This window comes from Pristis pectinata, chromosome 28 (assembly GCF_009764475.1).
Source record: "Pristis pectinata isolate sPriPec2 chromosome 28, sPriPec2.1.pri, whole genome shotgun sequence".
Taxonomy (NCBI): domain Eukaryota; kingdom Metazoa; phylum Chordata; class Chondrichthyes; order Rhinopristiformes; family Pristidae; genus Pristis; species Pristis pectinata.
The window spans coordinates 26,409,904-26,436,598 of record NC_067432.1 but is presented as its reverse complement, the minus strand read 5'-3'; the positions used below and the strand labels follow the sequence as shown (position 1 = coordinate 26,436,598).

General features: G+C 40.4%; 2 protein-coding genes across 5 annotated transcripts in view; both read right to left on the bottom strand.

Moving 5' to 3' along the window:
• The window catches only part of LOC127583920 (cell surface hyaluronidase-like), a 120,309-nt gene that overhangs the window by 14,781 nt on the left and 78,833 nt on the right, over window positions 1–26,695 (bottom strand). For all 4 annotated transcript variants that reach the window (XM_052040343.1, XM_052040342.1, XM_052040344.1 and 1 more), the window contains 6 exons: window positions 24,297–24,449; window positions 24,001–24,178; window positions 21,569–21,784; window positions 18,953–19,161; window positions 5,214–5,396; window positions 422–644 (listed from right to left, as the gene is read on the bottom strand). In XM_052040343.1, coding sequence (XP_051896303.1) covers window positions 422–644; window positions 5,214–5,396; window positions 18,953–19,161; window positions 21,569–21,784; window positions 24,001–24,178; window positions 24,297–24,449 — 1,162 coding nt within the window. The remainder of the gene's footprint in view (window positions 1–421; window positions 645–5,213; window positions 5,397–18,952; window positions 19,162–21,568; window positions 21,785–24,000; window positions 24,179–24,296; window positions 24,450–26,695) is intronic.
• cemip (cell migration inducing hyaluronidase 1) overlaps window positions 1–26,695 on the bottom strand; it is a 220,155-nt gene that overhangs the window by 143,002 nt on the left and 50,458 nt on the right.

The window sequence follows — 26,695 nt, the reverse complement described above, 5'->3', positions numbered from 1 at the left end:
TCTCAGCTTCCAACTCTGCAAATGACCCACAGTCTTTGGAGATGTGTGTCCCAGATTTCCACCATCCTTTGTAGGAAGCGGTGTTGCATAGTCACACTCCAGCAAGACCTAGTTTGAATTCAGATTCCTTGCTTGAGATCTCTGAACCACAGGAATTGTTTCTCTGCTTCATTCCTATTAAATCCTTTTATGATTTAATGAGGTTTCATTAAAGCTTCCAGGGCCAAGGGCAAACTGGAAAAATCTACGTCAGCTGTCCTCGTAGCTTAATTGCTTAAGCCCTGGCATTATTTAATTCAATGTGTGTTATAGCTTCTCCAAGATTCAATGACTTCCTGAATTTCAATATCTCAGGAAAACACCCACTTCCCCATACCCCTCTGCATCTCATGCTTAAATGCACTCAATGTAGAGCGCGTACCTGTGGTGCACCACACTGACTGCAGGAAGCAGCTACTCGCCCAGTGAGAGGTGAGAGATGGCCCAGATCACTTGTGCCTTTCTTTGAATAACCCATTTGTAAGCAGGAGCTGGTTTCCCAGGAGTTGATGTGTGCCAAGATCCTCACTCGCTCACACCCGTGCTTGGAGCAGTAACTGTGACCTTTCCGTACATGTTTTGCTTGGAGGATAATAAAAAGAATCCTAACAGGAACCAAGGAAATTGAAGTGAATAATCATCATTGGCACATACTGCACTCTGCAAACAAAAGGCTGTGAAACGTACTAATTGATAATGTGAGCTGTGGGTGTGGTAAGCAGGATGGGGTGTGGGGGTGGCATGGTTGGGGAGAGTCAACCAGTGGGAAGGTGGTAATGAAAATGAACCTGAGGTACTATTTGCACATGCATAAAAAGGGGTTCGATGGGGCTCAGTTTCGGGGAAAATGATTACAAAGCTGTTGCAATATTAGGTTGAGTTTTTTTTCTGGTGTTCCTGCCAGCTGCCCAAATAACACCATTCTCCTTACATTTATAAATGGAAGGTAATAGCCTTCTTTTTCAAGAGGCCTTCAGCTCACCTTCTAGCCCATCACTGGAGGCCTATATCTCCATTTGACTTAGATTGTGTTAGCTCCATCTCAATTGGTAGGACTTTCAACTTGGCTATAAGATTTTCGGTTCAATTCCCATTCCAGAGACTTAACCACAAAAACCTACTTGGTACATCAATGCAATGCTGAGGGAAGGCTGAATTGCTAGAGGTGCATTCTTATGGATGTGATGTTATACAAAGGCCCAATCTTCTCTCCCCAGCACCTTACAGAGAAGTGGTGTGTTTTTATTTCAATTTATTTCAAAGGCATTATCTGGGCATTATCACATTGTTCTTGTTGAAACTTGCTGTGTACAAATTACCTGCCAGACTTCCCACATCACAGCAGTAACTGTGCTCCAAAGGTACCCCAATGGTTAAAAGTACTTTGTACAACTTCAAAACATGCCAAAGATAAATCTCTTTCTTTGATCTTTCCCTGAGCCCCCTGATGTTCATGTGTGAGGTATCCCATCGATCACTTCTGAAAACATTCACAGGGAGGAGGAGGGCTCCAAGAATGGAAGGTTCAATAAACCAGGAGGAAATGAAAGAGCAGTGGCACATGATGGCGAGGGCAAACTGACAGTCATGGTGTGATGGGCCACAGCAAAAGATGTAAACAAAAATATGCAAAATAAAGCAAAGTCAGAGTTGTAAATAACTAAAAAAAAAATCAAAGTTTGATGTTGTTTACTTGTATGCACATAGCTTTTGCAACAAGATAGACAAGTTGATAGACAGATAGCAACATACGAGTATGATGCAATAGCTATTACAGAAATGTAGTTGCAGGGTGACCAGATCTGGGTGCTCAATATTCCTCATTATGCAGTTCCAGAAGAACAGGTAGAGAGGGTGGCATTGTTAATCTAGAAAAGGTACCAGAGCAGTGCTGAGTAGTGACATAAAAGGCAGTGGTTGGTGATGTGCAATCAGTTTGGGTAGACATCATGAATAGTAGGGGAAGGAAGAGGAAGGTGAGCCTAGTCTATAGACTCCCAAATGTGACCACTCAATATGTCAAGTGTAAACAGGGAAATATCAAGGGCATGTTTGAAGGGAACTGCAATTATCATGGGAGATCTTAACCTACATATTGATTGGATGAACCAAATTGGCAAGAGTATCATAGAAGAATTTGTGGAATGCATCAGGGATTGCTTTTTAGAGCAGTACATTGCGGAGCCTACCTGGGAACGGGCTATTTTAGATTTGGTCTTATGTAATGAGGGAGGATTAATAAGGCTGATAAACTAATAACAGCAAACAAAGAAATGGCAGATACGACGAATAAATATTTTGCATCAGACTTCACGATGGACGATATTGCTAATAACCCTAAGATATCAGACGGGCTAATCTCAAATAACTTCTACCATGTTACAAAAATCCCAATTACAAGGGATAAGTTATTGGAAAAATTCAGGGGGCAAAGGTGGACAAGTCACTAGGACCCAATGGACTGCATGCTAGGGTTTAAAGAAAGTGGCTGCAGAGCTAGTGGATGCATTGGTTGAAAATTTTCATAACTCATTAAACTCCTGGGGGGGGGAGATGCGGGGGTGGTAAGAGAAGATTGGAAAACAGCCAATGTGACTCCCTTGTTCAAAAAAAGAGAAAAGCAGAAGATAGGGAATTACAGGCCAATTAGTTTAACAGCTATTATCGACAAGATGCTGGAGTCAATAATCAAAGAGAAAATAGCTAATCATTTAGGAAAGCATAATATAATTAAACTTAGTCAACATGGTTATATGAAATGTAAATCATGTTTGACAACTTTGCATGAATTCTTTGAGGATGTAACAGGGAGAGTTGATAGAGGGATACCAGTAGATTAGTATATTGAGATTTCCAAAAGCCATTTGACAAAGGCCCAGATAAAAGGTTGGTGCATAAATTAAAAGCCTTTGGTATCAGAGGAAGTGTATTAGAATGGACTGAAAACTGACTATCTCAGAGAAACAGATTTTGAATAAAAGGGTCCTTTTCAGACTGGAAGGAGATGAATAGTGGAGTATGGCAGGGATCAGTTCTTGGCCTGCAATTGTTCACTATTTTCATTAATGACCTGGAGGAAGGAACTGTAAATAAGTTTCCAAATTTGCCGATGATGTGAAAATAAGTAAAAGGGCATGTTGTGATAAGGATACTGTGATTCTGCACTAAGGTATAGATAGATTGAGTGAATGGATAAAGGACTGGCAAATGGAGTTTAATGTGGGGAAGTACGAGGCCATGGACTTTGGTAAGAGAAATCAAAAGGCAGATTATCTAAATGGAGAGAGACTGCAAGAGAGCGAAGTACAAAGGAATCTAGCTGTTCTTGTCCATGAAACACAACAAGCTAGAAGACATATCTGTCATGTAGTTAAGGAGGCACATGGCATTTTGGTCTTCATTGCAAAGGGGTTGGGATTTAAAATTAGGGAGGTTTTGTTGCAATTTTACAGGATATTGGTGAGGCCTCACCTGCAATACTGCATACAGTTTTGTCCCCTTAACTGAAAAAAAGATATAGTAACATTGGGGGTAGTACAACGGAGATTCACCAGGCTAATTCCTGGGATGAGAGTGCTATCCTACCAAGAGAGACAAAGTAGTTTGGGTCTGTATTCCTTGGAGTTCAGAAGAATAGGGTCAAACATACAAGAGCCTAAGGGGGTTTGATAGGGTAGATGTTGAGATGTTTTTACTAGTGGGTGAGTCTTGAATAAGGGGACATAACTACAAGATAAGGGGCTGGTCATTTAAAACTGAGGTTATGTAGAAATTTCTTGAGGGTGGTGAATCTCGGGAATTCTCTGCCCCAGAGGCTGGTGGTAGCTGGATCACTGGAAGTATTTAAAGCGGAGATGATAAATATTTGATAGATCAAGGAATAAAGGAGTATGGAGAAGTGGCACAGAAGAGGAGTTGAGGCCAGCATAGATCGGCCATGATCATAATTAATGGTGGGGCAGGCTTGAAGTGCCTGATGGCCTACTCCTCCTCCTATTTGCTGGTGTTCTTGAGGTTACTCAGTCATCCTTTTCCAGAATGCATGTTTTAAACCACATTCACTTAGTGGACTATGTACCACATCGCCCCCAATTTATCAGCTGCAGCCAATGTCTGCAACTCAGCTCCCACATTGAAGAGATCAGCTTCCTTCAGTCCATCTGCATTCCCTCCCTCCAAGTTACCAACTGCTAGATCACTGGCTCCTCTTTGCTCTCACAGCAGAGACCTCTGACTTTTGGGAACCTCAGAATTCAGGCCCTCTGATTAAAGGGTTCTAAACAAGGGGAGTCGCTGGCAAGTTCCAAACCCTGATCAAACCCAGAGTACTCATAGATCCAAACTCACTGTGCCATGTGGCCACATGTCACACACCAGCTTGGGGCAGTTCCTGGTGTCCTTTTACTTCTTCTCACAACAGTTTCAGTTCTATCAGCTGACCCTAAATTCCAAACTCTGTTCCATACACCAGCTCTTGTTCTTTGGTCATATTCCCTCACTTTCTTCCCAGCCCCCAACTTTCTCTTACCAGACAATCCCTTTCTAGTTCCTTGAACCCATCTTGTGCTGACTAAACATCATACTTTGCTGAATATTAATGGGCTTGTTAAATTGACATAGAAGATGCATAACATGAATGAGAATCAGAGATGTGAAGATACCCAGAAGCAAGAGGAAGAAGGAGAAACCTAAGAATAAATTAGTTATACAAGGAAAAAATGAGCTAAATTGGGACATGTAAACATCACAATGGAACAGAGGCAAGAGAGAGAAGGGATCAAGAAGAAAGGAGCAAGGGAGTGGGAGGAGGAGGAAGCATGGGGTAGAGAAAGAAAACAAGAATGAAAGAAAATCTGAAAGCAGCAAAGATATAAATAAAAGCATTGATCACCATTTTTATATTCCAATTGGATATGAGAGTGGTGCCAGAAAACTGGAGGCTTACGATTCAAGAAAGGTTGATATAATTCACCAGATTGTGTAATTTATCCAAGTTATTTTAATTCCTGAGATTTGATTTTTAATTGGATGGCATATCTATGCTCTCTGACCAGCTGCAAGAAGATTGGTATGAAATTTAAATCACTTAGTAGGGGAGATACATTATTAGCAGCTGATCTAACATAATCTACTTTGGTTAAAATTATCACAGATACCACAAGGTATGGACCTACCCAGAACTGAAGTCAAAAAAATACAGGCTCTTGCTTGGGTTTTTTTGAAGAATGCTTAAAGATGATGCCGCCTTGTACCGTTTCACACTGTGTACTCCTCCATTTGGTCGTTGGTTTATATCGGACATGACTTTAAAAACTGTTCCTCTGGGATAACAAAGGCCAACTTGGATCCAGTCCCCCCTACAATATCAGTAATAGAATATAGTTAGTTCCTCTGCATTACAAAACTGAGATTAATTTTTCACTATTTTCTTATATCATTTTTATACCTTTTTTCTAAAACCATATTTTCTGATAAATTGTAGCTCCTCTCTCCTACCCATGACCCCATCACTAGGGCAGCACACGTTCCATTGGTTTCCACTAAATGGAGAGTTTTAGATAGTAAATTACACCAAAAGGGATGGGGAGATAAAGATGGGAACAATCCCAATGCAGTGTCATCTTCTCTTTATTTACAGTTATCATGTCAAATTCCTTGGAAAGACAATCACAGTAAAGCTCAGATAATCCAGTGCACTTGGAACTTTGGTGGTGGCAGATTAGCATTTTCTGAACTATTTGATGTTATTCATATTAATATCCCAATACATTTTAAATTTTTTTTAATGTTACCCAGTATTATAATAAATTTCCCAGTGAACAAGACAAGTTTGGAAGGAGCACAGGAAATGGAATCCTGGTCACTTGAAAGAAAGTGTGGTAACTGGGGTCCAGCAAGTCAGAAAGAAGCGTATGAACCGTGGTCATGGTGAGTCAGAAGGGAGCAAGGGTACTGGGGTCTGGTGAAGCCGATGAAGTATGTGGTGGGGCCTGGCAAATGGAAAGGGAGTGCAGGAACCAGGCCCCTGGCAAGTCAGAAGGCAGCCTGGCAAACATTACCTGGTGAAACAGATGCCAAAGCATTTGGATTTCTGAATGGTCAGATAGCAGATTATCAAAATTTTACTATACTTTTAATGATAGTAATTTCAGAGGTTTTTGGTGTTTAAAGAATGCATCAACCCAAAGTTTTTCAAAGGTTCAAAAATTAATAAATATCATTTTTGCAATCCATTTCTGATGGATGGAGTATGTTTAATTTTGTGCAATTCATTATACAACAGGAATAACAGTTTCAGTGCAACTTATGGCATTATATCAGAGGGAAATTCACAAAACATTTGTCCCTCCAGGAGGCACAAGACTGAAGATGAAAGGTCACAAAGTGAGCCAATAATAATGCCAATGTGCCATCCCATGTGCGCTGTGCACAGCTCCATAGGACAGTCATAGTCAAAAGTGCACAAGGTCAACGACACCCTTGCTTAACACTAGTCCAGACTGAGATCGACTTTGCTGTTGGTTAGGATCATGACTTGAATGCCATTGTAAAGTAAATGCAAAATGGAGATGGACTTCTGCAAGTAGTTAAGCTTGAGGTGAATGTTCCACACTCCCTTCTGGTTGATAATGTCAAAGGATTTAGTGAGGTCAATGAAAGTCATGTACAATTCTAGTGCTGCTCCCTACATTTCTCAAAGTTGTTGCACAGTGAAAGCCTTGTCAATTGGCTTCCAGATGGACAGAATCCATACTGCCACTCAGGGAGCAACTATTCAGCCACTGGGAGAGGGTACCTGAAGATTCTGACAACGACATTCCCTGGAGACTCTTTGGAATCAATGCTTTTCTTGAAAAGGAATTTTGATTACAGCACCTTTGAGGTCTCCTGAGATCCTCCTCTTTCCCAACGTGGATGCTAATGTTGTGAATTCATGACTGAAGTGGCAATTACAGAACCTTAGCAGGAAATTATCCGCTTCTGAGGCCTTGTTTTTTTAAGTCTTTGATGACTTTTTGACAGTCAGAAGTGATAGCAAGACTGGACTGAATAGGCTTCTGCAGGGTGGAATCATGGTTGAAATCTTTGAGGTGTTCTTCTAGTGGGCTTTTACCCTGTCTGTCCTTGCTAAGTTCACCATTCTCGCTTCTCTTGCATAGGGGGTTTGGGCGTGGATGACCTTGACAATGCTGAAGAACTTCCAGAGAAACTTCTTAGAGTTTCTCCTGCACTTTTTCGTCTCTTTAGGTCATGGGACTTCTGCTGGTCCTCAGCTTTCAGCTACTTGTAAAACTGCTGGGATATGAGCTAGGATTATTTTAAGGTCAGGGCAGAAGTTCTCCTTGGACAAATCCAAAGTTTTTGGTGTTAATGACCATGGTGTGACGGTTCAAGGTTAGTAAGGCTTCATATCAGCTTACATTAATTCCATGGAGGGAGTCACTGAGATACCAGATTAGTTCATTCTTGATGGTGAAGCCCTCTCTTTGAAATAAGAGTTCTTCAAGGAAAGTGTACCCAACACCTTGTTCTTTGGGTTGGCCATCTCCTACCTGTCATACCTCATTTAGTGCTGCAATGGTGATGTCAAAGCACCCTAGTTCTTCAGCTTATAATAGGTTATGAAGGTACTGACATTCAAATAATTTGAATGTCATACTGAATTCAAATACTGTGCATAATTTTTGTTAACTTGGGGTAGTCACTATTGCACACCTGCTGCTGCACATACTATTATGGATTGAGGCTTTGGTCTAGTGGCATAGGGGTCCAAGATCTCTGCAGGACACTCTGCTGCATGGATATTAATGCTCACATATTGCTGAGCAGTGCCTGCCCACCACAAACACACTATCTCTCACACTGTGAGAAAACTGAAATCTGCAGAAGGTTGCGCAAACCTATTGATTTCCATGAGGAGTCCACTAGAGCAGCACAGGGGCAGTAACGAGCACCATAGTTATGGATATAGACCAGCTACAGTGCTGGAAACTGGAACTTGCATAGGGATACACAATTAAGTCCAACCATTAATGCTGGTGTGGGGTGGAAGGATTTATGAATGATTATGGATTCTGAGCAACAAACTTGGTTTCAAGTAATAAAGGAGTAGACTACATATCATTTTAGCAGCTGTGACAAACATAGAACAGCAAGTAGTATTGCACAGGGTGGGCTGACCACAAGACTGCACATGGTTTGCTGTTGACCCCAACGTGAAAGATTGTTCTATCACAGTCATTCTGCTTACTATCTCCTACTTAAGCTATTTTTAAAATTGTACTTACATTCTTAAACTGCTATGTGGGAATTTGAACCCATGTCCTTTTGATTAATAATACAGGCCTCTAACTTCTAATACAACAGTTTAACCACTATCCCACTGTACACAGAGATAAGGTGTTTCAAATTAAGTTTGAGAATATTTCTGGTTAGTCAAGCATAGTTCAAGAGAAAAACAACAAAGTGGTGGAGTTAAGATCAGATCAGCTATAACCTCATTGAATAACAGAGCTGGTTTGGAGTATCATATGGTGTAATCCTGCAAGTCCTAGTTTCCTGCACTTGTGCTGGTCTATATTGGCAACTATGGTGCTTCTGTCTGCCCCTTACCTGCTCTAGTGGACTCCTTATGGAAACCAATAAGGTAGTGCAACCTTCTGCGGATTTCACACTGTGTGTGAGATAATAAAGTGCATTTGTGCTGAGCAGCACCTGCCTGTACTCCTGCTCCTATCTTATGAAAAAATAAAGAGATACTTTAAAAATTAAAGATGAACTCTTCAGAGGAAATGGTTAAGTAGAGCTAAAATGTGTTCCAAATTACAAAGAGCACAAAATGTAGCAAGATTATTTTCACTAATCGGAGAATTAACCAGAAAAAATATAACATTTGCAATAGAATCAAAAAGAGAGGTCAGAAGAACATTTTCATAGTGCTGGATGACTGATGGAGATGCACGAAACAGTTGAAAAAGAGTTAGTTAATATTTTGAGGTAGTTAGGTGAGGGAACTCACTAAACAGGATGGAGATAATGAGCCAAAACAATAGAAAAAGCAGATTATCAATCTCTCCTTAAGTTATGTTATTCGTAACTCTTTCAAAATTCTCAATGTTTAATTTGGAATTTTTGGGAGAATTACATTTGCTGCCCATTCTTACTCTCCACAGCCTCCAAGCATGTCATAGTCAGCACCTCTTCCTACAATTCCATGCTTTTTGCTTAGCCTGCAGGATCAGAGATCTGGGCAAAAGCAACTTTTAATGTTCTGTGCAGCTGTATGCATGGCTTATTAACCCTACTTAAACTCTACCTTTGGTACTGTTGCCCAGTTTCTTCCAAGCTCCATCTCCATGGCAGGAAGACCTCATGGTTACATTCAGGATCTCAACTCAGCTGCTACATCTAATTTGATTTTTGTCACCCATGCCTTTGCATGCTCTAGAGCTCCAACCAATTTTTCTGATGACAAATTCTGATCCAAATTCTGCAATAATCTTTTTCATAAGGGAATCAGGTATTTACCATGACTCTCACTAGCCATCCAGAAACTAAACTATCTCCAGTCATTTTCCTTTATTTTTTTTTAAACTGGCTTCTGATCTACCCTGGTTTTTCCATGTCTGGGAATTGTACAGTTGAGCAAAGCAATGGATAGGAGAATTGAATTTTTGCAGAATTGGAGGTGATTGTAGAGATGGGACAGGTAAGACTATGACTGTAAACAAATGAGAAATTTTAATTTCTGTGTATTTCTATATTAAAATTACTATGTAAATACAGTTTTGAGCTGTAATAGATTTAAGTTCAGTCAAATCTGATGTTTGGTACTTGAGACAGATTAATGGAGTTTGGATCAGATTTCTTTCTTATCAGTACAAACAATGATAGGCAACAATAGACAGTTTTTAATCAGAACTGTCTATTATTGCCTATCATTACTTTGGCTCAGTATTCTTCTTTTCCTATTTGTATAGTCTGCCTGCCGGTAATATCCCACAGCCTCACAAATAGAAACATTACAGTAAAAATCAAAGAACTGATCATTGACTTCCACGAGAGGAAGGAGGGTGAATATCCGCCTGTCTATATTGGTAGATCGGCAGTGGAGAGGGTCAGCAGCTTTAAGTTCCTGGTATTAACATATTGGATGCCCAGCACATAGATGCAACCATAGAAAGCATCCTATCTGGATGTATCACAGCTTGGTATGGCAACTACTCTGCCCAGGACCGCAAGAAGCTGCAGAGAGTTGTGGACACAGCCCAGCGCATCACGGACACCAGCCTCCCCTCCTTGGACTCTGTCTTTACCTCTCATTGTCTTGGTGTAGCAGCCAGCATAATCAAAGACCCCACCCACCCAGGACATTCTCTCTTCTCTCCTCTTCCATCGGGTAGAAGATACAGGTGCCTGAGGCACGTACCACCAGACTCAAGGACAGCTTCTACCCCACTGTGATAAGACTATTGAACGGTTCCCTTATACAATGAGATGGACTATGACCTCACGTCACTTGTTGTGACCTTGCACCTTATTGCACTGCACTCTCTGTAGCTGTGACACTTTACTCTGTACTGTTACTGTTTTTACCTGTACTACATCAACACACTTTGTATTAACTCAATGTAACTGTGTAATGAATTGACCTGTACGATCGGTTTGTAAGACAACTTTTCACTGACAATAACTTTTCACTGACAAGTGACAATAATAAACCAATACCAATCACAAGGAAGGTGCGCCAGCATCTCTACTTTCTTAGAAGATCGAGGTTTGGCTTGGCATCAAACACTAATAAGCGTCTACAGATGTATTGGTGGAAGTATCCCGACTGGTTGCATCATGGTCTGGTATGGCCATTTGAATGTGCAGGAATGCAAGAAGCTGCATAGAGTATTGGACTCAGCCCAATGCATCACAGGCACATCCCTCCCCTCCATCAAAAGTATTTACACGAGGTGTTGCCTCAAAAACAAAAGCAGCAAAGACCCTCACCATCTGGGCTACGCAGTCTTCTCACAGCTACCATTTGGTAGGAGGTACAAAAGCCTGAAGTCCCAAACCACCAGGTTCAAGAATAGCTATTTCCCTTCAACCATCTGGTTCTTGAACCAACCTGCACAACCCTAATCACTACCTCAGTATAGTAACACTGTGAGCACTTTGCATTACAATGGACTTTTCTTTTTTGTTCCAATTGTTCTTTGTATAATTTTTGTGTAATTATGTTTTTCTTTTGAATGTTGCGTCTCTAATGTTACATGCCTGTGATGTTGCTGCAAGCAAGTTTTTCATTGTGCGTGGGCATATATGTACTTGCGCATTTGACAATAAAATCAACTTAACATATTCCGCAGACAAAGAACCATATGCTCATTTAGTCTTAGCCATTCAGAACTATTCTTTGTTCTATCCACCCCTCTCCCACCTTCTCCACTACTGAGAATTATCAGAACTGGGAAGGAGAGAAACTGTTAAGGGTCCCAAACCCAAATCGTTGATTGCTTTTCCTCCACAAATACTGCCTGATCCGCTGAGTTTCCAGCACTTCCTGTTTTTATTTCAGATTTCCGGCTTTTTTAAAAATTTCTATTGTTCCAAATTCTTGTAGCAGAGAAAATAGGCCTATGGTTTGAAAGAGAGAAAGCAGGAGAATTGGACGGGGTTTTAATTTAAATCAAATCATCTGACAGCTTGATTTAATGCTGTTTCATTTTGTGATTGGAAGATTTTTCTAATGGTCAGATCAACATGCAGTACTTTTAGTTCTATTCCAATCAATTTAGCTCCAGGGTAAAGTGTGCTTCTATAGTTAACAATGGAATTTCACAACTTCAAATGCACTTACACTTATAATACTTCCAGTTCCCACAGAAGCATTCCTTTTCCCAGTTCCAAATAAGACTACTAATTTTGTACCTATATTTCTGAATTATAGATAATGAGGCACAGTACACCTCTAGGTACTGTGCTAAGACTAATTCAAGTAATTTCAAGTAATACAACTGCAAGAAAGGCTACTTTATTCTGAGAGTTTCCAGCCAAGTTAAACAAAAAAAAACTGTATCTGGGCATTAAATCTCTTGCTGTCCGCCAGGCACTATTAAAGCACAACAGAAATGAGGCAAAATAAATAAGAAACTCAGCAATATGTTTGATGGAATAATGAGTAGAGGCATATTTATTTATTTGTCTGTCTTCCATCAGCAGGGTCACAGTATTTGACAATTTATATTTTGCATTTGCCACTTTAAAGTAATTGCACATGGATTAAAAGCCTAATTCACTCTGAAAATTCAGACAGTATCTGTCAGTATAATTTGTCAGTGTAATTTGTCAATGCACATGCATTGCTTTTGGAGCAATGCAAGGAAACGAGCCACTCCCAGAACAGATAGGTTTTGGTTACAAAACACTGAAAGGGACCATTCCAAGGCATGTCCCATTACTTATATTCTTCAGGACACCACAGTTCAGACACTAGATATGGAACTGACACCCCTTACCCACCTGACCTCTCCCAGACCTAGCCCAATTACCTGACAGTCAGTGCCCAAAAGAAAAAAGCATAATAGCAAGTCATTAGTGCTCAAGGTCTTGACCAGAATGTGCCATCGACATACTCTGCAGAGTCCCCTTCTAACATTTTTATTCATTTTCAGGATCTGGGCATCACCAGCAGTTCCCCATCCCCAATTGCCCTTGAGAACCACCCAAGTCCTTCCGGTGAAGTTATAAAAGGGAGTGGCAATGACAGCCGTGATGTGGAATTTATGGATTTTAGCAAATGTAATTAAATACTGTCTTGAGATCTTCATCAATGATCTTCCTTCCATCCATCATAAAGTCAGAACTGGGAATTAAAAAATCCCCAGTTCTGACCTTATGATGGAAGGAAGATCATTGATGAGGATCTCAAGACAGCAGGGCAGAGATCACTGCTGTCAGGAACCTCTGTAGTGATGTCCTGGGTCTGGGATGATTGACCTGCAACAACCACTACCAACTCCAATCACTGATGCTCATCAAGTTCAGTTTTGTCAAGGCTCCTGTCATCAACAGTTGTCACTCTCACTTTGCCTTTTCTCTGCCAGCGAAGCAGTCGAGGCTACCTCATTAAATGCATTTAAGATACAGTTAGATAGATTTTTGCATAGCAGGGGAATTGAGGGTTATGGTGAAAAGGCAGGAAGGTGGATCTGAGTCCACAGCCAGATCAGCCATGATCTTATTGAATGGCAGGGCAGGCTTGACGGGCTGGATGGCCTTCTCCTGCTCCTATTTCTTGTGTTCTGTCCATTGTGGGTTCGTTTTGCTGTTTAACTAGGCTTGCACATCAATGTTAGATGTGCCTGGTGCTGCTCAGAGTGTGCCCTTCTTCACTCCTTATTGATCCTAGAATACTTTTCCACTCAATTTAATGTCATCAGTAATGGTGGAGTGAGGGATATACTGAGCCATTTCCTTGTACATTTCTGCTGCTGCTAATGCTCCACTGTGCCTCAGATGCTCAGTTTTGAGCTACCAGATCTAGAGTCGTAGAGTTCTGACTACAGCTTCTATCATGTTTGCATGTTCTTCCTGTGACCGTGGGTTTCCTCTGGGTAGTACAGTTTCCTCCCAAATCTCAAAGATCCACCTGTGGTGATCTGCCATCCTTTGCTTATGAAGCATCTACCTACCTCTGCCTTAAAAATACCACCACCCTTTAAAGAAGAGTTCAAAGACACTGGAGAGAAAGCAAAACTGCCTTGCTCTAAACTGTCAACCACTCATATTCAAACAGTGACTCCTAGTTCTGGATTTCCTCACAAGAGGAATGATTCATGCCACATTAATACTCTTAAGACATCTCAGGACCTTGTATGTTTCAATGAGATCACCTCACTCTAAACTCCAGCAGTTACGCGTCGAGCCTGTCCAACTTTTACTGATGAGACAACCTGCCGGTTCCAGTTATTAGCCTGGTAAACACTGATTTTACACAAAAGCAACATAACTGCCTGGAGGACTGCAAACCATGCAGAGCAAGACATAACGTAAAATATTTGATCAGGAGTAGGCTATTCAACCCTGTGAGCCTGCTTTGCCATTCATCAAGATCATGGCTCACCTCAGTAGCACTTCAGCATGATCACTGCATCCCTCGACTCCCTAGATATCCAGAAAGCTATCAATTTCCATTTTGAATGAACACAATGACTAAGCCTCCTCAGCCATTCAGGGAAACATCCTCCCCGCATTTAGCCCACCAAACCCCTGAACAAGTTTGTAGGTTTTGATGAAATCTCCTCTCATTCTTCTATAGCCTACACAAGGTATTTAACCCTCTCCTCAATTCTGAAGAAGATAGGCCAAGCCCAGTCAACATGGCAAATCTGCCATCCCTGTAATTGGTCTTTGTTGCGCTCTCTCTATTGCAAGTGCATCGTTCCTTCAGTAGGAAGATCTAAACCTCGCACAATACTGCATTTGCATTCTCACCAAGATTGTATACGATTGCAATAAGGCTTCCCTAATCAGTAGCTACACTGTAGGTGAAGGACCTAAATTGAGAAATAAATCAGCACAGGCAAAAAGAGTACCACAATAATTATGTGAGTTTAGTTCAGTTTTTCTATCTCCATTAGAACTGCCTGATCTGCTGGGCACATCCCATGACCCTGTTAAGAGCAATAAATAACAAAGAAGCATAACCACCCTCCAACTGCCCCATAAACCCATTTGACTTGGTCTCACCAATATTCCCTTCATTCTCTCCCTTCCAACTGCCACCTTCTCTACTAAAAATTACCCTTTTTATTTCTCATTCTCAGTTCTGATGAAGGGTATATAGCCTGAAAAGTTACTGCTTCTCTTTCCATAGATGCAGTCTGTGGAAAGAGAAACAGTAACTTTTTCTGATTTTATTTCTGATTTCCAGCAGCAGCGGTTTTGAAAGAAGTTATTTTCTCTATAACCCGGTTCTGCTTGACCTGCCAAGCATTTCTGGCATTTTCTATTATTTCAGACTTATAGCATTTGCAGCCTTTTGATTTTCTTTAAAGACTTTCCCTTTGATTTGATACCATCTGTAATTTCTCATTAGCCATGGATGAATCACTTCCTTTTGGGTTTTTATGTCTTAAGGAATATTTGGTTTTGCAACTTCTGCATTTTTTCTTTAATACTACCATCGCCTGTCCACTATCATACTTTTCAGTATGTTCTCCCAATCAACCATAGCCAATTCACATCTCATACTTACGTTACTTAAATTTAAAGTCCCAGCTTCAGAGTTTGAAAGTGATGTAGTTCAATGTCAAAATCCATCATATTATTCACTCTTCTCTAAATCCCCTTGATGGGATTATTTTAATCTATTCTCATTTTACAAAACAAGATTCAAAATAGCCTATACCAGCTGGTTTTTGAACATATTGATCTAGAAAAGCATCCCATATACAATCCATGAATTCATATTCTGCCTTATTGTAGTAAATTTAATTTGTCCAGTCTATATGTAGGTTAATGGCCTCCATGATAATGGTGTCTCTAATTTCCTGACAACCATTTTGTCAGGGTTTCTCAACTGCAAAATGTGTCTGCACCACAGGCTGGTAGGAATGAGTGGAGGATGGCTTGCAGGGTGACTGGCAACCACCACTCCACTCATCTTCCTCACCATCCCCCCCCCCCCCCCCCCCCCAAAAAGTCCTCCCCACTCCCCAATCCCACAAATTTACAGATCTAGCAGGCACCCTAATTTGGCACCACATGGCAAGACCATGTATCCAGGAGTACTCAATGACTGGCGCACCCAGGACAACATAGTCAAAGTTGCCCTGAAAAATGCTGAAAAAGAACAGCATTATGCAATTGAATTTCTGGGCAAATTTCACTATTTGTTCAGAGATACTGTAAATACTTCAGAGAATTTTCATGCTCTTGGAAACATTCCCTTGAGATATTTATTATCCACCCGGAGGCTTTGGTTTTCCATCTCACCTGAACAACAGCATCTCTGACAATGCACCACCTTCTCCATAGTGCACTCAAGTGTCAGATTAGATGCACAAAATCTCTACAGTGAGACTTAAACTCACCGCCTTGCGATTCAGAATAGAGAATGTTACCCCGGAGCTACGAGTAATAGATGGCAATCAGTATGCAGCTATCAAATTTGATCTGCAACCTACCCAAGGCTAAAATATGATATTCACATCAATGTAAACACTAAAGGATCAGTTAAATGGATGTATTGCAACTTGTGAGAAAGCTAAGAAAAGTGCCACTGAATTTGTTTCAAGAGCAAGTCAAACAACTGCATCTTTTTCTAACTACATGCAGTAACCACACCTCATGGGATTTGGAAAGTACAAGTACAATTTCTCTGGAGCAACACAGCAGGTCAGGAAGCATCTATGAAGAGAAATGAACAGTTGACATTTCAGGCAGAGACCCTTCATCAGGACTGAACCTGCTCCATAGATCATCATCCTTCATAGATGCTACCTGATCTGCTGAGTTCCTTCAACATTTTGTGTTGCTCCAGATTTCCACCATCTGCAGTCTCGTGTCATAATTTCTCTAGACTTTTGGTCTAGAGGTAACCCAACGCCTCTTGTTATTTGTCCTCAGAACATCTTACATAAGTCACAAATCCAAATTATCAAAATAAGGTGTCACAAAATTGGATTGATCAAAACTGAAGGCTGTGGCAGCATAGACAGAAACTTAGATAAGCAGTCTGAAACATCAGCAGCAAAAGGTTGTTTTCAGGCTGGAGAAAGTGTACCATGGAGTTCCCTTGGGTTGGTACCAGGACTGCTGTTTTTGGCAACATTAATAATTTAGACTGGGTGTAAAAGCACAATTTCCAAATTTACTTACGACAAAACCAAAAAGCAAAATGAACGGTTAGGAGCACAGCAGTAGACTTCACAGAGATCTTGAAGGGCTGATGGAAAGGGCAGCTAGGTGGCAGTTGGTGTTGGTATATTATTGTCACTTGTACCGAGGTACAGTGAAAAGCTTGTCTTACAAACTGATTGTACAGGTCAATTCATTACACAGTGCAGTTACATTGAGTTAGTACAGAGTGCATTGATGTAGTACAGGTAAAAAAACAATAACAGTACAGAGTAAAGTGTCACAGCTACAGAGAAAGTGCAGTGCAATAAGGTGCAAGGTCACAACAAGGTAGGTTGTGAGGTCATAGTCCATCTCATTTGAAGTTTGCTACAATTTTGCAATTACAATTTGCTACAATTTGATACAAGAATATTTTCCTTTTATTTCCCCAAAATGGCAAATGAGTTTGAAGTTCATTTGAAGTTGAAATTTGATGCTGCGAAATGTTACTTTTCGCAGGAAGGTAAATTTGCGGCACAATTCTAAAATGATTACAAGAAAGGAGACATCTTTGGGCATATGTGCATGGTTCACCAAAAATAACAGGGTACACTGAGAAAATGGCTAAAAATGCATACAAGACCCTGGGCTTCAATAAAAGAGGCAGAGAGCAAGGAAGTCTGATGAACATTTACAAAACAAAGGTTCTTCCATAACCAAAGTATTGTCTCCAGTTCTCTGCGCCACACTTTAGCAGACTTGTAAATTCTATAGATTTTGCTGAAGAGATTCACCAAAATGATTCTAGGAAGGAGGGATTTTAGTGATGTGGATAAAGTGTCCCCATTGACTGGATGGTTAAGAACTAGGCAACAGTGAATGAAGGAGCTGGCAAAAAAAAAAAGTGATACAAAGATATTTTCCTATTTTTACCCAAAATGGCAAATGATTAGGGACTGGAATGCACCAACACAGTATGAGTGAAGGCAGATTCAATTGTGGTGTTCAAAAGGAGAGCTGGACAACTATCTGAAAGGCAATAGTTTGCAGAGCTATGGGGAAAGAGGGCAGTAGAGTGGGATTAGCTGGATTATTGTTACATTTAACCCGCACTGACTCAACAGGCTGCATGTTCTCCTTCCTGTAAACATTCTGATTTTGTGAAAAAAGCTTCAACAGCCAGAAATTCAAAAACCATACTAACAACACTCTGACGATGTCAAATTTTGTTTACAAAACTGGTCTTGGAGAAGCTGGTCTTCTTTCAATAGAGGGGATTCAATCATGAAGGATATCTAGGTAAACAGAAACTGCCCCCATTGGCTGAATGGTTAAGAACTAGGGAACATAGAATGAAGGAACTGGCAAAATAAAAGTGATACAAGGACAAGGATATTTTCCTTTTTTTTAAATAAAGGCAAATGATTAGGGCCTGGAATTCACCAACACAGTACAATTGAAGGCAGATTCAATTGTGGTATTCAAAAGAGAGCTGGACAGCTATCTGAAAGGAAATAATTTGCAGAGCTATGGGGAAAGAGGGCAGTAGAGTGGGATTAGCTGGATTATTCTCACACAGAACCAGCACTGACTCAACAAGCTGTGTGTTCTCCTTCCTGTAAACATTTTGTGATTTTGTGAAAATAGCTTCAACAGCTGGAAATCCAAAAACCACACTAAAAACATTCTGGTGATGTCAAATTTTGTTTGCAAAACTGCTCTTGGAGAGCCATGGATTATTTTGGTTTTACGTTATTAGAGTAAGCAACTTATTAGGAAGGGAAGTCCAGTCAGCTACTGTATGTGATGAAGGGTGGATGTGCAGAGACCCACTATGTACATCCAATGCTTTCTGTTATTAGATCAAATATCTATTTTCCACAAGAGTGGGGATGAGTAGATTTGCGCCATAAATTCCGGGTGTTGAGCACAGGATGGACAAGAGCTCAGAAGAAAAATAGGAAATACAGCGGAGGACTTAATGAAAAGTCATTATCCTGAAACATTAATTCCGTTTCTCTCTCCAGATAACTGCCAGACCTGCTGAGCATTCTCAGCACTGTTTTTAAGTTACCTGTTAAAGTTGATTGGGTAGAGGACAATCTGCTCAGGCGTACTACCATTCCATGATAATATGTAGGCTTGTTCGAGCATGACAACAGGCTGGTACTGCTGATATGGTGCCCTACGATTTACACCCTGCAGCTTCAGTGGGTGGCTTGGATACAAATCCTTCGCAATCAGGAGAGATGGGTTCTCTGGATGCCAGGCTTGAACATAGAGCTATGTAAAAGGAGAATATGCATTATGCTTTCTGGAGACAGCAGGTTATATTTAAAGTGTGAGAGACAAAGGGCTCACGCTTTTCTTGGTGTACTGATAGAATTCTAGTGACACTAGGAGTACTGCAGCTCTTGTGATGATGTTTCCACAACAGTATTAGCAAGAAAGTTCCAGGATTGACCCACTTCCTTAAAGTAAACTGCAAGCCGAAGTCTTCTACCCATGGCAATATATTGAACCTGTTCATATTTATGATTTACTTAAACTGCCCCTTTCCCTTCTATATTTGTTAAATGGTAAGAAATTTGGTAGTGCTGATGTTCAAAGGGAACTGGATGTCCTTGTACACAAGTTATAGGAGACCAACGTGCAGGTGATTATAATGACAAACAACCTTTACAACAAGAGGGTTTAATTACAGGAGTACAGAAATCTAATTGCAGTTGTACAGGACCTTGGTGAGAGCACACCTGGAATATTCTGTATGGTTTTGGTCTCCCTACCTAGGAAAGGATGTACTTGTTATACAGGCAATGCAGAGAAGATCCATGGGACTGGTTCCGGGGGCAGTGGATTTGTTGCATTAGGAGAGATTGAGTAAACTGGGACAGTGCTTGAGTTTAGAAGAATGAGAGATTTCGTCAAAACTTAAAAAATGTTAATGGGCTTAATGGACTGGATACAGGGAGGATTTTTTCTTCCAGCTGTGAAGCCCAGAACTAGAGGGCTCAGTTTCAGAATAGGGGGCAGATCAACAAGGACTTAGGAGGAGGAGAACTTTCTTCATTGAGAGCGTGTTGAACCTTTGAAATTCTCTACCCCAAAGGACTGCAGATATTCACTCATTGCATTCTTTCAAAGCAGTGATTGATAGATTTGTGGATATTAAGGGAATCAAGAGATATGAAGATAGAGCTGGAAAATGGCACTGAGGTTGATGAATAGTAGAGCAGGTTCAAAGGGATAGATGGCCTACTCCTGGTCCTAACTCTTAGGTTCTAATTGCTGGAGATCCCTGCATGTTAACTTTTTGTGATTGATCCAGGAGGATATCCAGTTCCCTTTATCCAGTACCAACATTTTTCTCAGGCTATCATTTAAAACTTATTTCTACCAAAGTGGATTACCTCACATTTTTCCACATTATACTCCATTTGCCACATCATTGCCAATACACTTAACCTATACCCTGTTGCAACATGTTTGTATCAACCTCAATTTATTTTCCACCAACCAGCTTTGTATCATCAGAAAACTATGAAATTGACGTCTTATCCAATTCATTAAGATAGACTCATCAGCTAGAATGCAATAATAGAATTTAGATGCCTCACTAACTACATTGAGCAAATGGAAATGACCCATTTATTCTTATACATTCCATCTGTGTTACCATGGATAAAACTAGGTATAGGGAACACTAGAATGATGCATATTGCCTGGGGAAATTATTGTTTTGATACTGAGACAAAGAATAAAATTACAGCACACAAAAATGTAGACTGGGATTGAGAGTGGGCACAGAGGAAGTGGAGAAAAAGGAGCATAGGAGATTGCTGTTAATGAGTGCTGAGGGCTGAAAGTAGGAATGAAGTTTGGATTATTGTAGGTGGGAGGGTGGGACTAATAGGTGGGTTGGTAAATCAGTGGTCAATTTTGGTGGAGGGGTTGGAGGTGCAGGCGGAGGGCATGCAGGAGTTGGTGGTCGCTTTAGTGTAGATAGAAGGCTCAAGAATGTAGGCAATTAAATTTATTCATATTGCAGGCCTCCCAGTTTGGTGGTGTGGCCTTTAAGACCTTATTGTTCCGGCAGCATTCAGCAACAAGCACTGTGGGGGCAATGTGGTACAAGCTTCCCAACAACACTCCAAAAGTTGTGTGGCACAAGGAATGATGTCATCCTTGGTGATTCTGGTGAGAGTCAGGATTGCAAGGGTGAATGACACCATGTCCCAGGTAGAATTTTTTTAATATTATAAATGACTTAAAATAACCTAGAAATGGCTGCTGCTGGTTTCATTTCAGAGAGAAAAGGTTTCCAATTGCATAATACTTGAATAATACCATATCCATGCAAAAACATTGCCTCAATTGCACGAGCCCTAATTTTGGCATCTTATAAATATTTGAAAGTGCAATTATATCACTTTCACTTTGCCCAAATTCAAAAACCAGCCCTTGGTTTGCAATTTCTCCATTCTGTTTTAGGTACCTTATTTCTAACTACCATAGTAGTCCACATCACATGTTGTTCATCACTCTGAATACCTCTAGTGGCTGCATTTAGCCAGATCTGGCCTTGTAACACCCTAATTATTCGTCAGCTGAGATGGCTGTAAATCAAAATTTCTGAATTGCGAAATACAATAAATGCTACAATTGCATGTTTAATCCAACTGTAATTCACCTGAGCATACTTGCCAGTGCAGATTACACCATTCCACCTTGGCACAATAAGGCAGCCTGGATGGCGGACCAGGTAGTTGTCAGCCCTCGCTACAAATGTATCGGGAAATCCAGTCACTGAACCATCCAAATCATGGAAAATAGAAGTCCAGTCACCATCGAGACTGTTGGTTCCAAACCACTGCCCTGGCTTGCCGAAAAATACCTCAAGATTAACCTGATGGGGAAAAAGGAAAGAAAGAAATTAGGAGAGGTACACAAGAAGAAACTGTCCTCAGTCATGTTTTCTACACAAAAGCCACACTAGAGGAGAGGTGACCTAATAGAGGACCTAATAAATCATGAGAGAGAGAAATGCCTGATAAATTATTCTGCACACAGAATGAGTGTTGAAACAGTCCCTTGCAGCAGACCTCTGCTGGTTTCATTCGACAGGATGGAAACAGATGTTCTCACACACTGCGCACAATGCAGAATGCATAATAAAATTGAGAATTCACTTGTCTGCACAAACCTTGTAGTGCCAAAGATCAGGTAGAAACTTGAAATTTCAACAACATCCTCCTGGCATAGATGGGGCTCTTCTAGTAGCAAATTTGTCCTCAAGTGGTGAGCAATAGGGGCAAATACCAGGAGCCCTTGACAACAGGTGGTACATTGTGCCACCAGACATCAGCAGTAAGGGCAGGGCTCCTCATCATCCAGCCCTTAAAAACAAAATTTCCCACAAGATGTACAACCTTAGCATCATCTAGTATGAATCCAGTTGTTGCCTGTTGGAAACCTTGAAAGTGGCTGTGGGGTGGTCGAACTGGGGGTGAGGTGATGCAATCTGGGCCTTCTATGCAAAGCTGGGAAGGGATTGCTCCAGTGTTTAAGACTCATTCATTTCTTAAGTGTTCTTTCACTCTAGAAATGCAATTAGCCATAAAAATGTTGCACTATGCGGTAGAATTTCTAGTCTTTTGTTTCTATTTCTTGGATAGCCAAAACTGGAGAGTACAAACATGAAATAAATCACTAATAAATCCATTAAGGAATTCAGGAGAAATTTCTCTGCTCCCCATGGAAAGAATGTTGAGGTGAATGGTGAAGTGCCTTGAATAAAAAGCTAGATAAATTCCATGAGGGAAGAAATAACATTACAAAAGGATTAGGTGGATGGAGCTAATGACCTATTGGTCCAAATATCTATTTCACTGCAAATACTGGTGGATTAAAAGAAAGATGTAAAAATGTAATACTTAATGGTTCTAGACCTTAATACAGATATGCAATTCTCAGGGCAATGGATTCAGAATCAGAGTCATATAACATGGAAACAGATCCCTTGGTCCACCAAGTATGTGCTAACTATTAAGCACCCATTTAAATCAATCCTATTTTATTCTTCCTATATTCTCATCAACTTCCTCCAGGTTCTACCACTGACCTACACACTAGGGGCAATTCACTGTGGCTAATTAACCAATCAACCTGTGTCTCTTTGGTTAGTGGGAGAAAACTAGAATACCAGGAGGAAACCCACGCAGTTACAGGGAGAATGTGCAAACTCCACACTCATAGTACTGGAGGTCAGGATTGAACTCAGGTCACTGGAACTGAGGCAGCAACTCTACTAGTTGTGCCACTGTGCTACCCATCAAAACACATTGGGGTAGAAATTTACCTTTGGTCAGTAGCTTCAAATGGGCTCAACAGTATTAGCCGCCTGTTATACTCCCCTCTTGAAATAGTTCTGTTGAGATTGATGGCACTGAATTATAATCATAGTGTCCATTTAGCAGTAGTTACCAAAGGCAAATATATAGATTGAACTAGTAAAAATGTTTCAAAGACACTTGACTTGAAGTTTTAAAATAATTATTGTAAAAAAAAAATTGGAAAAACTAAACCTTAATACCTGGAACCTGCAATTACTTCATATTGTTGGGTGCTAGATGAATAAATGCTGCTCGAGGATTTTGTATTTCAAAAAGAAAATAAATAATACTGAAAATAAGGATTAGATAGAGGAATAGAATCTTTATTAGGTATTCATTTGGGTTGAGAATACTTGCTTCCAATGCAATTCTTTGAGTTGAGTAATGACACCCATGCAGGACCAAACTTGATAGAATAGAGGCCTAGCCTACTCAATTTCTCATCCTAGGAACCAGGCCAGTGAAACTGAGCCGTACATCTGTAGCAAATATACCCTTTTTTAAGTAAGGAGATTAAATTGTACACAATACTCCAAGCATGGTCTTACCAGGCTCCACATAATTGTAGCAAGATATCTGTCTGTCCACTTGTACCCAAATATTCTCACAATAATATTCTTTTTCAATCTAAAACATCACTATTGTTACTCCCCTACGAAGGAATGTTTTTTTCCCCCCTGATGTTTGAGAATATACAGTTAAAATAGACAGTAAAATGATTAAAACTTACACTACTCTCCAACTTGACTTGAGATACATTATTTTGAGGGCTGATTTGCCAGGGGTTCCTCATGAAGAATCCAAGTGCACTACAATACCTACCATGGGAAGATAAGTATTTCTTAAATGTGCACTGTGTCAGTCGGACTGGACCATCATATATCTGGAATCCACGGATGGGAAATGTTCTGGAAAACAAAAAAACCCTTAAATTCAACACACCCTGTAGCTTCTGGATTAAATAGTGAAGCTCTTTCTTGTAATATAAATGCAACATGCTTTAAAATGTTGCTTTATATTTTCTACCTGTTTCTTGGCAGTGTTCTGTACTCTCCATGTGCACCCTTCCCCCAGTATCTGTTTTGTCCTCCATTGCAGCCCACATTAATGCTTTCACCAACAAAGACTGATCTTGTCACTTCCAAGCTTGATCCTTCATCAGTTGGAAATGTTCCATCACTATGAAAACAAAACCACAATGGTCATCAAGAATCCTTCCTATTATTATCAGTTTTCATCAAAAGGTGGTCTCAACCACAGAGATAGTTGTCCTTTGTATAGATTTCTTTTGGATTATTCTTTGTATTTCTGAAAATGGAGCTAAATATTGTGTTCTTTTGGAAGAAAATTTCATCATTGAGGCAGTCAAGAGAAATTGCTAATGCATCTCCACCCCAATTTTAAATATTCTAAAATTAAAATTAAAAATGATCATTGTAACATCACACCTTTAAATTCCTGAAGACCAAATTGCAAACCACAGTAAAGCAAGTTAATAATAAGTAACATGGTGGGCTGAAGCCAGCTTTTAATTGTGGAACTGTTTTTCCCTTTAGTCAAGATCCCCCACTGAGACAATCCTAGGCAGTGCTCCACCTTCAAACTCTTAACTTCTAGCAGAATACCAACTGGGTGTAGGGAAGATTTCAAACCCCTCTTGTAAAGAATGTTGAAGCCCACAGAATCATCCCAATATATAGGCTGACTATTCTATCAGCTGGTACACAATGTAACTTGCACAGGAGGAGCCATCATTCCACCCACAGAAATTTTCAATCCTTAGTTCTACAAAGGGAAGACTGTGACAATATGCAAAAAATAATCACAGGGCTGATACTATAAATTTGTGGCTTCAATTATGGAACCTTTCCATTTAAGTTGAAAACCAGTAAATTGTGCATGTGCTAGAGGCTTTCTTATTGATCCTTGAATGTTGGAATAATTTATTCATTCCACTCAGCATCTGCAAAATCAATAAAATAGGACTATAGCTCATTCCATCACCTGCAATTTAGTCAGTACCAACACATATCCTGTGCCCTTAGGTCCTTGCAGCATGAACACATTATGCTTCCTGGGAAATGAAGTACCTTGAGCTGCAGAGATAGGGAAACAACACTACCACTGTTCATGCTCTGTCCCAAGAAAATCCTGTCACCACAAAAATAAATTCAATGTTCCAGATAGACCCCTCACAAAATATAATAATTCAGCTAGGCAGTCATTGGCACTGGTGTCCTGGTTTCTTAACTACTTGTCTTTCAGATCCATCACAAGTCGACAGTCAAGTGCTCACGAAACAACAAAATGTGATCTTCAAACTATTAGAATTAGCTTGAATTATATCAGTTCAAATTATTGTTCATTTCCAATTTAATACACAACAAAAGAATCAAAAGCAAACATCCCAATGCCTCTCACTAATTAGCCTTTACAGCCCATCCACTCCTCTTGAACTGCCCTCTACCTAGTAATGACATGGCATTCTGCATTCCAGGAAAAAACTAAACTCTTAAGAAAAAAAAGGTCATGACCACCAAATCATGAACCGAAACCCAAGCACTACAAATAGAAGGACAATACTTTTAACTAGAGGATTGCAGCAGAAGTTCATCAGATGATTCCATGGGATGGCAGGTGTTAATCAGATGGGGGAATAGATTAAGCAGATTGGTTAGAGCAGACTAATCTCACATTTAGAGAAGAGATGATTTCATTGAACCATAGCAAAAGTTTTGAGAGGATAGGTGATAAGTTAATGTTTTCTCTTGTTGGGATGTCTAGAACCAGCGCCAGTCTCAAAATAAGGGGTCAGCCATTCAAAGCAGGAATTGAAAACCAATGACTTCACCCAGAGGGTGGTGACGTCTTTGGAATTCTCTAGCTATGAGGACTGTGGAGGCTCAGTCACCAGGTATATCCAAGACAGATCAAGAGTTTTTTAGATATTAATTAAATCAAGGGATGTACAGTATGGTTAGTGTAGAAAAGTGGCACTGAGTTAGAAAATCATAAACATGAGGAGCCAAATATTCTACTCTGCTTCCATTTTATATGTTCATCTCACTGCTGAGAGTGTGCTGCACTGAAAGAGGTATAATGCATTAGATGAGACATGAAGCTGATGTCTGCTTGTTGAGTTGGACAACACCATGTACAGTTATCCCAGTGTTTTGGTCAACAATGCTCTCTAAAACCAACAGCACACAAAATAATTCCCTTTCATCCATCTCCCCCCCCCCCACCCCCATCCGCCTACCTTCCCCCTCTCACCTGGATTCGCCTATCACCTGCCAGCCTGTGCTCCTCTCCCTCCCCCAGCCTTCTTATTCTGGCTTCTGCCCTCTTCCTTTCCAGTCCTGATGAAGGGTCTCGACCCAAAACGTTGACTGTTTATTTCCCTCCATAGATGCTGCCCGACCTGT